Source organism: Salarias fasciatus, chromosome 3 (genome assembly GCF_902148845.1).
Source record: "Salarias fasciatus chromosome 3, fSalaFa1.1, whole genome shotgun sequence".
Lineage (NCBI taxonomy): Eukaryota > Metazoa > Chordata > Actinopteri > Blenniiformes > Blenniidae > Salarias > Salarias fasciatus.
In genome coordinates this window covers 27,778,693-27,793,887 of record NC_043747.1, presented here as the reverse complement: position 1 = coordinate 27,793,887, position 15,195 = coordinate 27,778,693, and the positions used below count along the sequence as shown (strand labels likewise).

At 44.1% G+C, this 15,195-nt stretch overlaps 1 protein-coding gene across 1 annotated transcript; it reads right to left on the bottom strand.

The window, feature by feature from the left end:
* Window positions 1-2,774: 2,774 nt before the first annotated feature.
* Window positions 2,775-14,932, bottom strand: LOC115386021 (toll-like receptor 2). Its single transcript, XM_030088165.1, has 12 exons — window positions 14,889-14,932; window positions 11,649-11,923; window positions 9,606-9,762; window positions 9,385-9,531; window positions 8,981-9,187; window positions 8,787-8,909; window positions 8,551-8,701; window positions 7,002-7,166; window positions 6,728-6,907; window positions 6,480-6,620; window positions 4,800-5,308; window positions 2,775-4,096 (listed from the first exon to the last, which is right to left on the bottom strand). The coding sequence occupies exons 1-12, from the start codon at window positions 14,915-14,917 to the stop codon at window positions 3,691-3,693; spliced, it is 2,490 nt and encodes an 829-aa protein (XP_029944025.1). The 5' UTR covers window positions 14,918-14,932; the 3' UTR covers window positions 2,775-3,690.
* Between the last annotated feature and the right edge of the window lie 263 nt (window positions 14,933-15,195).

The following is a 15,195-nucleotide window of genomic DNA, read 5'->3' as shown; positions in this document are numbered from 1 at the left end:
TGACATTGTCATTCAGTCTGACTCACATTTTTTGCTTCTTATTGTATGATTTTCAACTTCAGCCTCAGTATTTGACCCTTAAAATTAGATTTTTTTTGTGCAGCCACTGCAAAATGTGAAATTACAATAAAACAGTAAAATCACACAAAATATAAAACTGAGTTTTTTTAAGAGACAGATACTGCAAAGCTAGACACTATAGGATTCTTCAAACCTTCCCCGATTTAGAAACCACGCAAATGAAGATAAAAGCCAGATCTCACCAGATCCTCATAGCGTGTTGTGTCACGACGGAGCTCAACACACACTAACAACAAACTCTCAGACGCATTAAACCTCAATATTCAGAACAATACATACATAAGAGCTCTGAAGCTCCTTCAGTTTGTCATGAACATCCTCCTTCTCTTTCTGCTCAGGAGGAGTTTTTATTCTTTTGTCATTCTTAACAGCGAAGATGTGTGAGTTATGACGGGAGAGGAGGAGGTGAAGGGATTAGAAGTGTTTGGCATTCAGGTCTGAATGGAGGAAATACGTCCAGGAGCGATGCAATTAAAAAGGATTAGCGACTCACTGTCTTAATTTCTGTTTCACTGCTCACTCTGACGGCAGATTAAAAAGCTGCGACGCCAACAATTAGGCGAGTCGGAGCTGTTTGCTGTCTTCATGCTCACCGTCCTCACTGACAGGCCTGTGTAAATACACTGACGCTGGTGGTTGTTGGAATAGTTCATGATCACGATGGAATTTGAATCTGAACAAGAAAGGCTCGTTCTCCCTTCCCAGATGCCGTCGCCAGCTTTCATCAGCGAGTGGACCGTTGTTCCCTCTCCAGCGGTTCATTCTCAGGAGGCAGGAGGATTCTGCCAGCGTCTGAACAGAACACCACCGAGAAGCAGCTACAGCCATAGGTGGTCCGCCTGCAGCAGACGGACAACAGAACCAAGTCATAGATTATTAGTGTGTATATTTAGCTTTAATTATTTTTATGACTGCTCATTTGCAATACCTGTTCAATGGTCAGTTTTTCTATGGCCTTAGGGCTAATCTGTTCAGGAGAGCAAAACGGCAGCATTGGTTAAAGTTGCACTTGAAATAATGGCACTTTGGCAATGCATAGTTTCCATACTTACCATCCCTTCAACATCCCGAGGCAGTCCCACAGTCCAGACGTCAGCCCGTGAGAGGACCTGGATGTTCACACAGGCAAGGCTTCATCAGAGCTACTTCTGCCGTCTCATACCCGAGTCGGCTGACAGACATACTTAGAACACAACTTGAACAGGTCTGAATTTGTGTGAACTTGTGTCCAACAGTGCATTATTCACCTTTGTCTTCTTTTTTTTGTTGTTTGACTCCTGTCCCCAAGTGGACTCATGGGTTTTTAATGTGGGAGGCGTTAAAATCCTGGTCTCTTCTCCCTACAGGGTAGCCGGGGTCCTCGTCTGTTAACTTTGGTGGCTTCATTTAAAGGACCTCTATCATGAAAAATTGACTTATCTGAGCTTTTAGCATTGTTAGTGTGTGACTACCTCATAAACTTGAGATAAGTCAGTGTTTTTCTTCATTCTGAGTCTTTTATATGAATATTCAGAACCCCCCCCCCCCCCAAAACGACTGGCTTATATAAAAGATCTACAAAGACCGGCAGAACCAATTGTGAGATGCCAAACATGCATGTGCAGCATCATAGTGGACTCCAGGAAAACCTTTTTCCTCCACTGCTGCTTCACCAACAACTTCCACAAGATGGCGGCACATAGGCAGCAATACTTGATAGACACTCCCTCCTCACTCAGCCAGGGTCTACGTATCACACGTCTTTGCTCATCATGGCCATGCCATTATGCTGGTTCCCAGATACCATGACGTGAAGTTGTTTGGACTTCTGATTTGGAAACATGGCAGACAGAATTACTAGGATTTCATTATATAAAAGTACTCCATAGTGCTGTGGGTGATAAAACAGCTGACTGACTGTAGATAACTTTGACGTGATGTAAAGAGCAGGATACGGCAACTTTAAGTCCTTCCATTTTCGTCAAGACTTCATGCAGCACTGATTCTTGCAAAGTCTTTTTTTATTGTTTAATTGTGTTGTTTTGTTCAACGTTGTGGTGCTGCAAGATATTTATGTGTGTGTAGATGGAGTGAGCATGTTCAAAATGTTTTTCCACATTCCAGGGAATAACTGCTCCTCGCATTGGCAGTCAATGCATCCAGCAAGTTCAGGCACGAGTTCAACTCTTTGGACGAGATCGCTTTCATCTTTGCTGTTGCACTGATGAAAAAAACATGAACCAAAGCATAACGGCCAGAAGATCCAGTAACCGCATGGCAGTCCTCGTCGTCTTCTGCTTTCCCGTCTTTCAGCCATGGGAAATGCACTTCGAGCTTCTTCTCTTCAGCCAGTTGGATGTTCTGAGGTGATGACAGCCCAACCACAGTGAAATTGGTGAAACGCTGATCAGGCCAGTTGATTTGTAAAACGTAGCAAATTAAACTGAATTCTGCACGGTCACTGTCAAGCAACACATGATCAAAAACAGATCGACCACTAACCAGAAGCACGGCAGACTGTCTCGAACACTGCTGTAAGTCGTCCTGCTGGCCATTTTGTCCTGAAGACGAGGGGCCCTTGCTGTCCAGTCCACTCTGCTTACAGAGAGCTCTGGCCTCTGCCGATGGACACCTTGTCAAGTTTCTGTGATGGCTCAGTGTCTTTAGAGAAACCCCATGTGGTTTTTAATGAAATGGGCCTCAAAGAGGATCGATTCCACTCAAGGCTAAAAAAAAACAAACAAACAAAAAAGACATCACAACACCCTCTGCTGTGATGAACAGCGTTTCAGGCCCACCTCCCCCACTCCCTCCCCCCCTCCCCACTCCCATCTGTATCTTTTCAATTTAGTAGCTGTTCCATTTTTCCTCTTTTACCATTACTGTAATTGGCACTTTAATATTCTGTCTCTTTTATTACTCTTATTAATCTCGTTGGGAATATGATTCCCCCTTTTTTTTTTTTTTTTTGGGGGGGGGGGGGGGGGGTAAATGCTTCCTAAAACATGTTATAAATGAAAAATATTTTCAAGAAGAAAAAATGGAGGTTAAAAAAAAACATTGTGCATTTACAGATGGAAGTTTACAGCTGTGAATATTTCTTTTCTTGAGAAAAAACAAACTAAAACCTTAAGATATTTTTTTTCTCCATGGAGGAAAAGAAGTTGAAATAGAATGCTGAGATTAAAGTGGAAATGTCTCCTCTGCTCCATGCACCACCATACCTATCGATTTAATCACAACTTCAGGAATTTAATGTTCTTTCTGGCTCCTCTCATTATCTTTGGTTCCATTTCATCATTTTTCATGATGTTTGCCTCAATTATTTTTTTTTGCTACTCTGCACCACATTGTTACTATTTCTTATGCTACATTTTATTGCTTCCCACAAATTTCTAATCATTCTTTTGTCTGTGAGCACTTTGCATTATTTTTTACATTTTGTTACAGTTTTGTTGCTTTCCACTATTTTTAATTGTTCTATATACTCTACATTGCTTTTTTTAAAAATGTATAACTGATTTTCATGATATTTTGTTACATCTCATCACATTCCTCTTCCTTTCTGTTCTATTTCCTGGTCTCTTGTATTTTCCTCTGTTCCTTCTCGTGATGTCTGTCTTTTTTCGATCACTGGTTCTCGTCGGCTTGCAGAGCGTCTCGCAGACTCCTCCAGAACTTGGGCCTCCGCCCGTCGTCCTGGGGCCACTCCAGGTAGGTGGTGGAGCTCATCAGCTTGCGGAGTTTGCAGAAGCGTTTGGGGATGTCGTCCTTGGACAGCGGCTCCAGAAGGACCAAAATGGCGTCGTCCCCGCCGGCGCCGCAATCCAGGAGCCAGAAGTGGGAGAAGTCCAGCTCGTAACGGCACCACTCGGACCGGACGAAGCTCTCGGAGAGGACGAAGATGGTGCGACGGCTGCACTCCATGGCGCTCATGATGTTGTCCATGACCCAGCGTCCTGGAAGGAAGTCTCGCTTGTGGAGGCAGAGCGTGAGCGGCCGGGCGGCGTGCTGGAGGCTCTCCTGGTTAGCATCGCTGTCACAGGACAAACTCAATTAAGATCTGCCTCCATCACTTCTTTAACTACAACTACAACCTAATTAGTATACAGTACTGAAGATGCCGAAAGCTAGCAGAGCTGCAGAACTGCTACTCTCGCTATACTAATAGCATTAGCATTAACATTATCTAAACCAGTGATTTCCATTGGAAAGCAGCTTTACTGCTACCATTAGTTTTAGCATTAGCCAAAACTCTTGTCTTTATTCAAAAGCAAAAACAATTCTAAAAGTTTGAGAGTAATTCAGACAGACTGAAGGCAACTTTCGATGAACTAAAGGTCAAATCTGAGGGTGAACCTGAGGGTGAAACACGACACAATCTGGACAGAGTCAGATAGTCTGAGGGTGACGTCCTAGAATCTAAGGGTAAAATCATATAATCCAATGGTTAAATGGTATAATCTAAGGGTAAAATCAGAGACTGAGGGTACAATCATCAAATCTGAGCCAAACGGATTAAGCACCAGACTGTGCTTCTTGAAATTTAAGACCGCAGCCAATAACATTACTCAACAGCTATAGTGAACTACACCAGCTGAAGAAGACTCTCTGACCTCTGGGACGGCTTATTTGCACACACAAACTCTGAGGTACAAACACATACACATTTTCCATCGTCCATGGATTTCAATTAGTTTTTTCTTGAAAGTGTCAGCCTGATGAGAGAACCGGCTCACCTGGGTTCCTCCAGCTCCGGCACCAGCAGGTTCTCCACCCAGCTGGCGTCTTGTTCACTGTAGGAAACAAAGGCATCGAAGGAGACCAGAGCCTCTGAACCCGGGACTCCTCGCAGCCTGTTTCTGCGCCTGGAGCCACGTTTGGCTCTGATCCATGCCCAAGTCATCTTCAGGTACCACAATGCGTGGAGGCGCCACAGTGCGACGCTCAGCAGGGTTCCTGAGAACAGCACCAGTCCACAGCTCACCGACACCACAACAACCTGATGGCACGAGGCCAGGGAGAGATGCACCCGAGCCACCGGCTGCCCCTGCAGGTCCAGGGGGGAGTCGCACACGTAGGCGTCCTTGTCGTCGGTCAGCCGCATGGCTCCGCCTCCTGCCAGGCCCGACTGCAGGAAGGCCACGAAGTCGCAGGAGCAGACAAACTTGTTGTTCGCGGCCTGGAAGTTCTCCAGGCGCCGGAACGAACGCAGCTCTGACAGGTGGAACATGATCAAGGCGTTGGACTGCGGGAGAGATGAGAAGGACACTGGAAATGTTACAGAACCACAAGACGTAGAACCAAGGAGCTCCTGGATCACCAGAGGTCATGAAGACTCTCTTTGAATCACCCGACCATGTTGGATTGTTATTATGGAGACTGTCAACGCAGGACTGGTCTGAAAACATGCTCAGTTTGATCCAGACCAGGGTCCACTTCGAGGACTTTCAGTCCTGTTTCATGTGGACCAGAGTCAGCATCAGGCACTTTCTGGTTAAGTCCCTGAAGACTCGTGTGTGAATACTCCCCTGAACTCTGATCCAGATCACACCAGTGAACTCTGATCCCCGTCAAAATATGGGCCTTGGGTCACTTTCCATTTCTTTTTCTCTCTGATTAATTAATAATTCTGAATGAAATAACTTATAAAGTATTCTCCTTCATGTTTACATGGCAAAAGGAATGAATTACGGTTTACATGGAGAACAAGTTTATTCACTTTTAGATCTGGGGGTTGTGAAGAGTTCTGATTGGGCAGGAGGTGGAAGCGAACAAACTCCACTTCCCGCTTCTCATATTTTTTTCAACATTAACTTTGATTCTACCACTTTAGAAAGGTTTACTTTTTATCTTATGTTGATCTTCTTTTCATTATATCCATTTGTTCCATTAAATAAATCACCTCAGTTCAAGTCCAGCACTCGCTGCAGGCGGCCATCTTGGAATATGCGCATCATGGTGACAGGGCAAGAGAACCAGCAGAATGACTGGAAATAATCTAAATTAGAATGAAGGTTTACATGATGGAGGATTTATTAAATTCAGCTTTAAAATCAGATAACACTGGGAACTTTATTTTAATTAAGTTTACTTTGAAATATTTCACTCGGAATTAGATGTTTTTACAAGGTCATTTTGAAGAGGAATTCATGTATATGTGGCCATTATCCATTTGTAGAACAACTGTCTACTATTGCTGTAGAGCACAGACATTTCTGCCAATTCCTCAGAGATTAAGCATTTTCAAAAAGTTATGTTTCCAGGTCCTCCAGGTGCCACCTTCCCATAAACAAACAAACAAAATGCCAGTGGCAGTTTTGTTTTTCCGTCTTTGCACTCAAAATACATAGAAATAAGCCTATTCAAAACAAACACTCCTTGGCAGAAATCAGTAAAGATTTTAAAGAAGTCCTAACCTGCAGGGTGAGGGTCTCTAGTTGAGGAAGGAGGCCTCCAGGAGGCAGGTGGAGCAACTTGTTCCCACTGAGGTCGAGTTCTCTCAGAGCGGGAAGCAGCAGACTGAAGGACCTCAGGTGGTTGTAGCTCAGATCCAGCACCTTTAACCAAAGCATTCCAGGGTTACTGTGAGGCTTTCATGTGAAAATACTAAATTGTCATTGAGTTCTGGGATACTACCGTGCAGTTCCAGTTCTTAGTTTGGTACCTGGAGGGTGGCTGGCAGACAGGAAGTGGCGGCGGTCAGCTTGGCTCTGGAGATGTTGAGGTGTCTGAGGGCGGCGGGCCAGGGGCACCGGGCCGGCATGGAGCTGTAGCCGTTCCTGCTGATGTCCAGGTGGGTTAGCTTGGAGTGTTTCGACACCAACTGGCTGACCAAAGACAGAGACTGACCAGAGACAGAGTTATTTTAAACTTTAGAAACAGAGACTCACCAGACAAAGACTCATTACGTCAGAAACAGAGACTGACCAGAGACAGACCTTGAGGGCGTTCCCGCTGACGTTGAGGACTCGGAGATCCTGCAGGGTCCGTCCTCCGTCACACAGGGACTCGGTCAGAGTGAGGTCGGTCAGCAGGTTGTCGGACAGGTCCAGGTACTGCAGGCTGAGCAGCAGCTGCGACGTTCTGCAGGGCATCACGAACACCTGACGGGACAGAACAGTCCTGAGTAGAACAGCACAGGGAACACAACATCAAATGAGATGTTCCTTCATTAGCTGCCACGGGAGCAGTTTGAGAGAAGGAACACAAACAGAATGAGGAACTTTGAAATCAGATGGAACCAAGAAGAATCCAGAAGCACAAACTTCAAATACTCCTTAACGGCTCCAGAACTACAGATCAAACTGTACAACTCTGAAACATTCTAGAACTCTAGAACCTTTTCTGCAACTTTCTCACATTCTCAAAGTCACTCACATCTTGAAGTTTGACAAATAAAAATAAACTGACACATTCTAGAGCTCTCACACATTAAAGGAAAAGTATGGTTTAAACAGCTCTCACTTTGTTTATAGAATGAAGTAGAACAATATACTCACCCAGAAGGCTTTTCTGATCTAAACAGTTCTTCGGGAGAAATTTAGATCCAAAATCAAGCGGTGGACATCCGTATACGGTTAGCAGGTGCGGCATGTGTAACGCCGCTCCTAAAACGGCTTTAATCGTCCAAAAACTCATTAGTTTCATCATGGTCCGCTCACGCCACTCCTCCACGTCCACAACAGCTTCATCCAACAGATATTCGTACTAATGAGTTTTTGGACGATTAAAGCCGTTTTAGGAGCGACGTTACACATGCCCCATCTGCTAGACGTATACGGATGTCCGCCACTCGATTTTGGATCTAAATTTCTCCCGAAGTACTGTTTGGATCAGAAAAGCCTTCTGGGTAAGGATTGTGTTCTACTTCATTCTATGAACAACGTGAAAGCTGTTTAAACCGTATTTTTCCTTTAAAGAACTCTCTTACAATGTTCTAAAAGACTGACACATGTTACATAGTGACACATTGTAGAACTCTTTCACGTTCTCAAACCTCTCTAACATTCTAAAACTCAACCCTCAAACAAAAAGTCAGACATTCAAAACCACTAGAACATTCCAGAACTCTGGCATGTTTTAGGACAAATCACTCATTTTAAGACTCTGAAACATTCTGGATCTCTCAGAAGGTCTCAAACTGGTCTTAAACATTCTGGAAGTCACACATTCTAAACCTCGTAAACATTCGACAACTATCTTTCAGAAACTTTGGCTTACTCTATAACTCCTTTGACAATTCCACAACACTGACATGTTCTAGATTTTTGCCAGTTGTAGAACTTTTTTATTCTTGAACTTCACCACATTCTCAAAATCTTTCCCTCTTTCTGTGACTGTCATCAATCATCAGTGTGGCTTTGGAAGAAAGAGGAAGACAGAACACAAAGTGAGCCGGTTCCAGTTCTGTTTCTGGTCACAGTCTCTGCTATGGTTCTTTAGACTATTATTAATACGGGGACTATTGGTGAAGAATGTTTCTTTTACCCCACAGTTGATGAAGGACCCCTTCCTGGGGTACTTCAGCAGGAATGTCATGTCCATCAAGGAAAGGAACTTGAAGACATCCAGAATCTCAACATTTCGAGCAGACAACTCATCGATGCTTTCGTGTTCTGTCCATCCTGCTGGTTCCCACCTGATAGAACAGGAAAACACTTTCCAGGATCATATTACCATGAGGGATGTTGCTTCCTTGGGTGAAGGTTGAGAAGTTCTCGTACCGGCCTTCGCCTGTCAGCGTGATGTCTTCAAAAGACATGTAGGTGAGCGGGACTCCATTCATCGCCACCAGAAAGTTCACAATGGCTTCATCCGTCAGGGACAAGTTACGGAACGTCAGCTGTCTGAAGCGCGACACGAGGAAAGATCAGCTGGAAGAGTTTCTGGATTAGAGCTAAAACGGTCACAGCTGTACCTGATCCTGCGTGTGGCCGCCTTGGTGAAGGGCTGAATGGACCGGTTCTGGATCAGGTGGAGATCCTCCAGGGTGACGTGGGTCTCCGGGTACGTCACGTCTGCCAGTACGGCCGCCGCCAAGGCGGGGTTGGCTAAAAACGGGCCGTGCAGCTTCAGGGTGACTTCACCAAGAGGCCAAATGTCTGCGAAAGCGCCGGACTCATATCTGCAGGAACAGGAACAAGTTACTCAAGCTACATGTTCATGACTTTTAAGGTTCATACACTAGCAATACTGCATGGTACTACACAATACTTGGTATCAGTTGGTAACTAAGGGTTATTACTCGCACTGGTCCTTTAAGTGGAATCAGTGCATCTCTGGCAGAATTCATTGACAGCAGGAGACAGAAACAGGTCAAACCGGGCCAGGTTGTTGCCATGCACTGACAGCTCCTCCAGCTGGTTGACTCCATGCAGGTCTCGTTTTCTGATCTCCTCCAGGGCCGGGCCTCCGAAGTCCAGCCTCCTGAGGCGGAGCAGGTCCTGAAACACTGGAGAGCCCAGACAGCTGACAGAAGGAAGCAGCGGTTCAAGAAGATGACCACAGTCTGCTCCGCCGAGCCGTTTGGACGAGGCGCTCACCTGTACGGGTTGTTGAGCAGGTTGAGTCTCTGCAGTGCTCCCAGGCCGCTGAACCATCGCTGGTTCACAGCAGTCAGCTGGTTGTCGGACAGATCCAGATCCACCAGGTTCCACAGAGAATCGAAGGCTGACGGCTGGATGGAAGCTAAACCGTTACCTGAAAGACAGAGGCCTTTCAATTCTGTTGTACAAATTAAATTTAGATTGTTCATAAGTACAAAAAATATCTGCACTGGAAAAACTCAAAATATTCCCAAGTGTTTTGGACTAGTTTTTGGTGCAAATATCTCATTCCACTTGATTCAAACCAAATTCAGTGAGATGAACGGCCTTGTTTAAGGACAAGGCATCTTGTTGTACTGACATTGGGTTTTCATATTCTGTGTGTGTGTGTGTGTGTGTGTGTGTGCCTATATTATAATAAAATGTATGTAATGAATTTGAAAAGACCCCAGGAAGAATAGCTACTGAGATTTCAGCGGCTAATGGGGATCTTAATAAACTAAACTAAACTAAACAGATGTTTTTCACTGATTTCAAGGTAAAAGTACCTTAAAGTGAATAAAATCTGCCAAGAGAACAAGTGAAAATTGTGTATCATCTGACTGCATTCTGCATCTTGTGTTACCTCTCATTCTATTTTCTAAAAACCTATGCAGAATATCCTGATACATTGTGATTTCATGATATATCGTGATATTGTATCGTGACTCAAGTGTCATGAAGCTTATCCAATACACACTTCCATATCCATATATCAGGCCGCTGAGTATTGTAATACTTTGCCATATGGATATTTTTCACACCTTTAATCTTCACCTCCTCAGAAGCCAGTCAATACTCTCAGATCTTTGAGAAGTTGTTCCCTGCAGAGCTCATGCTCAAATCCTCAAGCAACTCCAAATGAGAGCTTTGCACAATACGAACATGTGTCACAAATTCTTTAAGAGCCTTTCACACCAAATACAAAAACTGTTAACTGTTTCCTTCAAGATTCAGTTAGTAAATCATTATTAATTAAAACAGTGGACTAATGTGATTTTTTTTCTGACGTTTAATGCTTCCTGTTTGTAGTTTCAATATTCTACCATTAGATGGTGTGTGTGACCATGTTAGAGTTGGACTTCTGTTTCTATATACTCCTCAGTAGAAGTACAAGTTGATGAATTCCAGACTTTGCATTTGACTTTGCACACACACACACACACACACACACACGCACACACACACACACACACACACACACACACACACACACACACGCTCAGTCTTGTATTTCTATCCTTGTGGGGACCGTCCATTGACTCCCATTCATGTCTAGCCCCTAACCCTGACCCTTACCCTAACCCTAACCCACACCACAACAAAGCCTAACCCTAAAGAAATGTTTTTGCACTTTTACTTTTTTCAGTAACAACAACATGGTCAAGAAAACACTGTTTCTCCTACTTAGGACCGGAAAAAGGTCCCCACAAGGCACGTCGTTCCACGTTTTGCTATCCTTGTGGGGACATTTGGCCCCGACAAGGATAGAAATACAAGAACACACACACACACACACACACACACACAGCTGGGTATTCCTATTCTTGTGGGGACCTTCCATTGACTCCCATTCATATCCAACCCTAACCCAGACCACAACAAAGCCCAACCCTAAAGAAATGTTTTTGCACTTTTACTTTTTTCAGTAACAACAACATGGTCAAGAAAACACTGTTTCCCCTCGTGGGGACCCAAAAAATGTCCCCACAAATGACATTTCCTATGGTTGTGGGGATCTGACCTCAAGGTCTGGATGGCTCTGAACCATCTGAATTTTGATTGGACAATACGACGGGTTGATTTTAGGTGGAGTCACTCAGACCCAACCGATAGCTCGAGCTACACGGCCCAGTTTTCAATGCCGAGTGTGTGTGTGTGTGAGAGCCCTGAACTTCTTTAGCATGCAGCACCTCTGGTGGGTCAGCGGTGCAGCATCACAGCAGATATCCGACCCTGCTCCCGGTGCATTTTGAATAAATACCCAACAGACAGACTCACCCTGCAGATAGAGCGCTGTGAGCAGCTTGAGGCCTGCCAGGTCATCGCTGGTCACCACGGTGATGTTGTTGAAGGACACATCCAGCGACAGGACTCGCGTCGTCACAGCGGGAACTCTGGTGAAGCTGCTGTGTGAGCAGTTACAGGACCGCCGCAGGTCGCAGCGGGTGCAGGACGGCCTCCGGGCCGACGTGTCCGGCGTCCCGCTCCATCCCGGCCCGAGGGCCGACAGGAGGAGGAGGAGGACCGAGAACAGCATGGGCCGACGCTTTATTCTGAAAGAGGAAGATTTAATATGCAGAAGAAATCCAAACCTGGCTGTCCAATGATAAGACAACAACTTTCAAATTAAAACACAATACTTATTATGTGTTTACAGCGTCTGCAATTTGAACATTTAGATTTGACCAACCTCCAAATGGAGATTAGTTCAAGTTAACCTAATTGTTGAAACTGCAGCATCACAACTTCCTGTTTGGACTGATGAATGTTTTATATTACAGGTTTTAAACTGACTTGAAATGCAGCAACAACAGAATTTTAAACAAAAAACGATTAATCACGATTAATTATGGAAATAGGGTGATTGATCATGATTAAGAAAATTATTTTCAGACTACCCTAATAAGTATTAGACCACATATATGTGAATAAATTGCCTGATATTTAGCAGGATATTTTCTCATACAGCCTATTACAATCTATCTTAGTTTCATAAGGGTTTCCATGACAACAGAGCTTGGAGCTACAAAAAACAAGTTTTGGAAAATGCTTGAGCTTCATGGTCATGCGAATCAATTGATTGATCAAACTTTGTGTGCCACGTTCCATGTCAAAAAAAATCAACACAAAGTGCTTCGCAGCATCGAAAACAGAACTTATAAAAGGAAGCTTGTCCTTCCCACCATCAATATATATCACAATAAAATGCATAATACAGCAAAACACACACACACAAACACACACTCGCACCGCTTACAACAGGCAGACATGGTAGGACGCTGGAGATCATGGAAACGCCACCTTCAGAGCCGTCCTCACTGGGAGGAGTCACAGGCCAGGACTGCAGGGGTACCTGTACCTGGACCCCGACCCCGACCCTGATAACGACCGGGACCCCGACCCCAATAACGACCGGGACACCCCCCCCCACCCCCCCCCCCACCCCCCCACCCCCACAGCCAGACAGGCCAAAACGACCTGCACACAGCAGCTCCAGCATCTACCCGTAGCACCCCCCCAGTGTGAAGTGGATCCTGACCAGCACTCAGACTAACAGATCAGTAAAGTCATGAGTTGTGTGACGACTGTCTGAAAACGCAGCTTCATTAAAGATGCTGTTAAAAATAGACCTGCTGCTGTCTGATAATAAAAGCTGCATGAAGCCTTCAGTGACACGTGATGAAATTAAATGTATGGGATGACTTGTCAGTTTTCCATTCACCATCAGTGCGGTCGGATTCCCCTCACCACAGGCCAGGGTTAGGATTGGCGTAGCAGTGCCTCATTCTCACTTCCAGTCATGTCTTTGTTTCGATCTCGCCGTTGGGGTGGGGAGTGGTTTACGCCACTTTCAGAGCCCGGTTTCAGCACAGCATTGTTTGTGAATGAGGCCCCTGGGCATTACAGTAATCTAACCGACAGGAGACAAAAGCTGCATTAGCGCCTCCTGCTGGCCCGAGAGAGAAATGGCCGACTCAGCTATAATCTTAAGACAAAAACCAGTCTTTGTTATATTTTTCACGTGAGGGAAAAAGTTCAGTTCAGAGTCAAAAATCACACCAGCTTCCTTACAGATGGTGCTGGTTTAAAACTGAAGGGGCTTCATCGCCGCTGTGTTCGAAGCAGTGGGGAAGACACCCGTCTGGTTCACGCCATTTAAAAACTATTCCTCAAAGAATACCTAAAAAGATTTTAAAGTCTTGTGGGAATGGGATCTGAAAGGCAGGTTGTTGATTTTACTTGGGAGAAAACTGGACCAACAATCATTCATCAACCAGGTCCAAACTGTCCAGTGTGTCCTCAGGCATGGACAACGGTTCAGCTGTGTTCACTGATAGAACCTGTTGGGGTAAAAGACTAGACCTCATGTTCATGATTTTAGTTCTGAAGTGGTCTGCAAAGTCTTCACAGAGAGCGTCTGTTGGCAACATAAAAACTTTATTAAAATTAGTGCTTGTTAAAATGTCAAATGTGGAGAAGAGGAACTTCTGGTTGTTTCTATTCTCTGTCGAGAGAAGTGGGAAGTTCGGGCCTGTTTAGCTGCATTATTGTAAATTTTGAGTTGTTGACGTAGAATCTGGTGATGAACAGTCAACTTGGATTTCCTCCACCTCCGTTCAGCACTCCTGCAGTTTCTGTTCGGGCTGTTGATTTTATCATTTTCCTCCTCGGGGCTTTAGGATGTCTTTTGATTGTTTTAATTAAAAGTGGAGCTACGATAAAATCACAGCAGGAGTGCTCTGTAAAATCTCTATAAAACCAGCAGCCACTTTGGAAATAAGGCAGCGTCTCCTCACTGTTCTCACCGAGGCCCCCTGCTGGTAAAAACTGGTGATGTTAAAAAACACACAGTAGTCCTGAAACACCGCCAGGGCAACAGCTTTTTTATTTCCCACTTAAAACCACTTTAACGTGTTTTTTTTTTTTTTTTTTCAAAATAAAGTCAATTCAGAATGACTGAAATTCAAATCTACATTTTAACAGAAAAGCTTTTATTCTCTCTCTCAGCGGCCCGGTACCAAACGATCCAGCTACCGGTGCCCGTCCGTATTTGGCATTTATACCTCCAGAAACACTCCGGACTTAACTGAGTTATTTTAGATTTTCTTCACTCATTGTACTTTTAACTAAAACAGCTTGTTCCTTTTTTTTTTTTTTTTTTAATCTGCTTCATTTAATGTTTAGTCAGAAAAAAAAAATCAACAAACCTCTTATTTCTATAGTTCTATAGTCAGCACAGATGCTTTAAAAGTAGCATTGATGTGTTTTTGTTTTCCTTAAATTCACTGAAACAAAGATTGGACAATATGAAAAAATAAATACCCCAACCCTCCTCCAAGCTGTTTCTAAACAGCACGGACTTATAATTTAATGGAACTTAAAACATCACCGGACAACAGGATCTGTAACGGTTCATCTTGTAAACCACATATTGATCACATATGAAAGAAGCCCAACATAAAACTTCACAATAAGATCTATTTGTGCAGTGAGAGAAGGATGGAGACTTTCTCTTACCTCATGTTGAGTTCTCCGAGCAGATTCATGAAACGCAGCAGAGAAAAGTGGCCGAGGTGCATTTTTGTGTTTTGGCTTCAGTGGAGAGGAAGTGAGAGGAAGTGAGAAATAACATCTGGAACCGAGAGAGAAATTCAAATGAGGTTGTGGGAACGAAGAGCCACAGGAAACTCAATTCACTGCCAGAAAAACTATTTTCTTCATGAACTGACATATTCTTCTTCGGAGTATGTTTTTATTATAGATTTAAGTTGTTATGGGAGAAAATGCGTGTTTTAAATGTACTAATTTCACCTCTATAAATTAA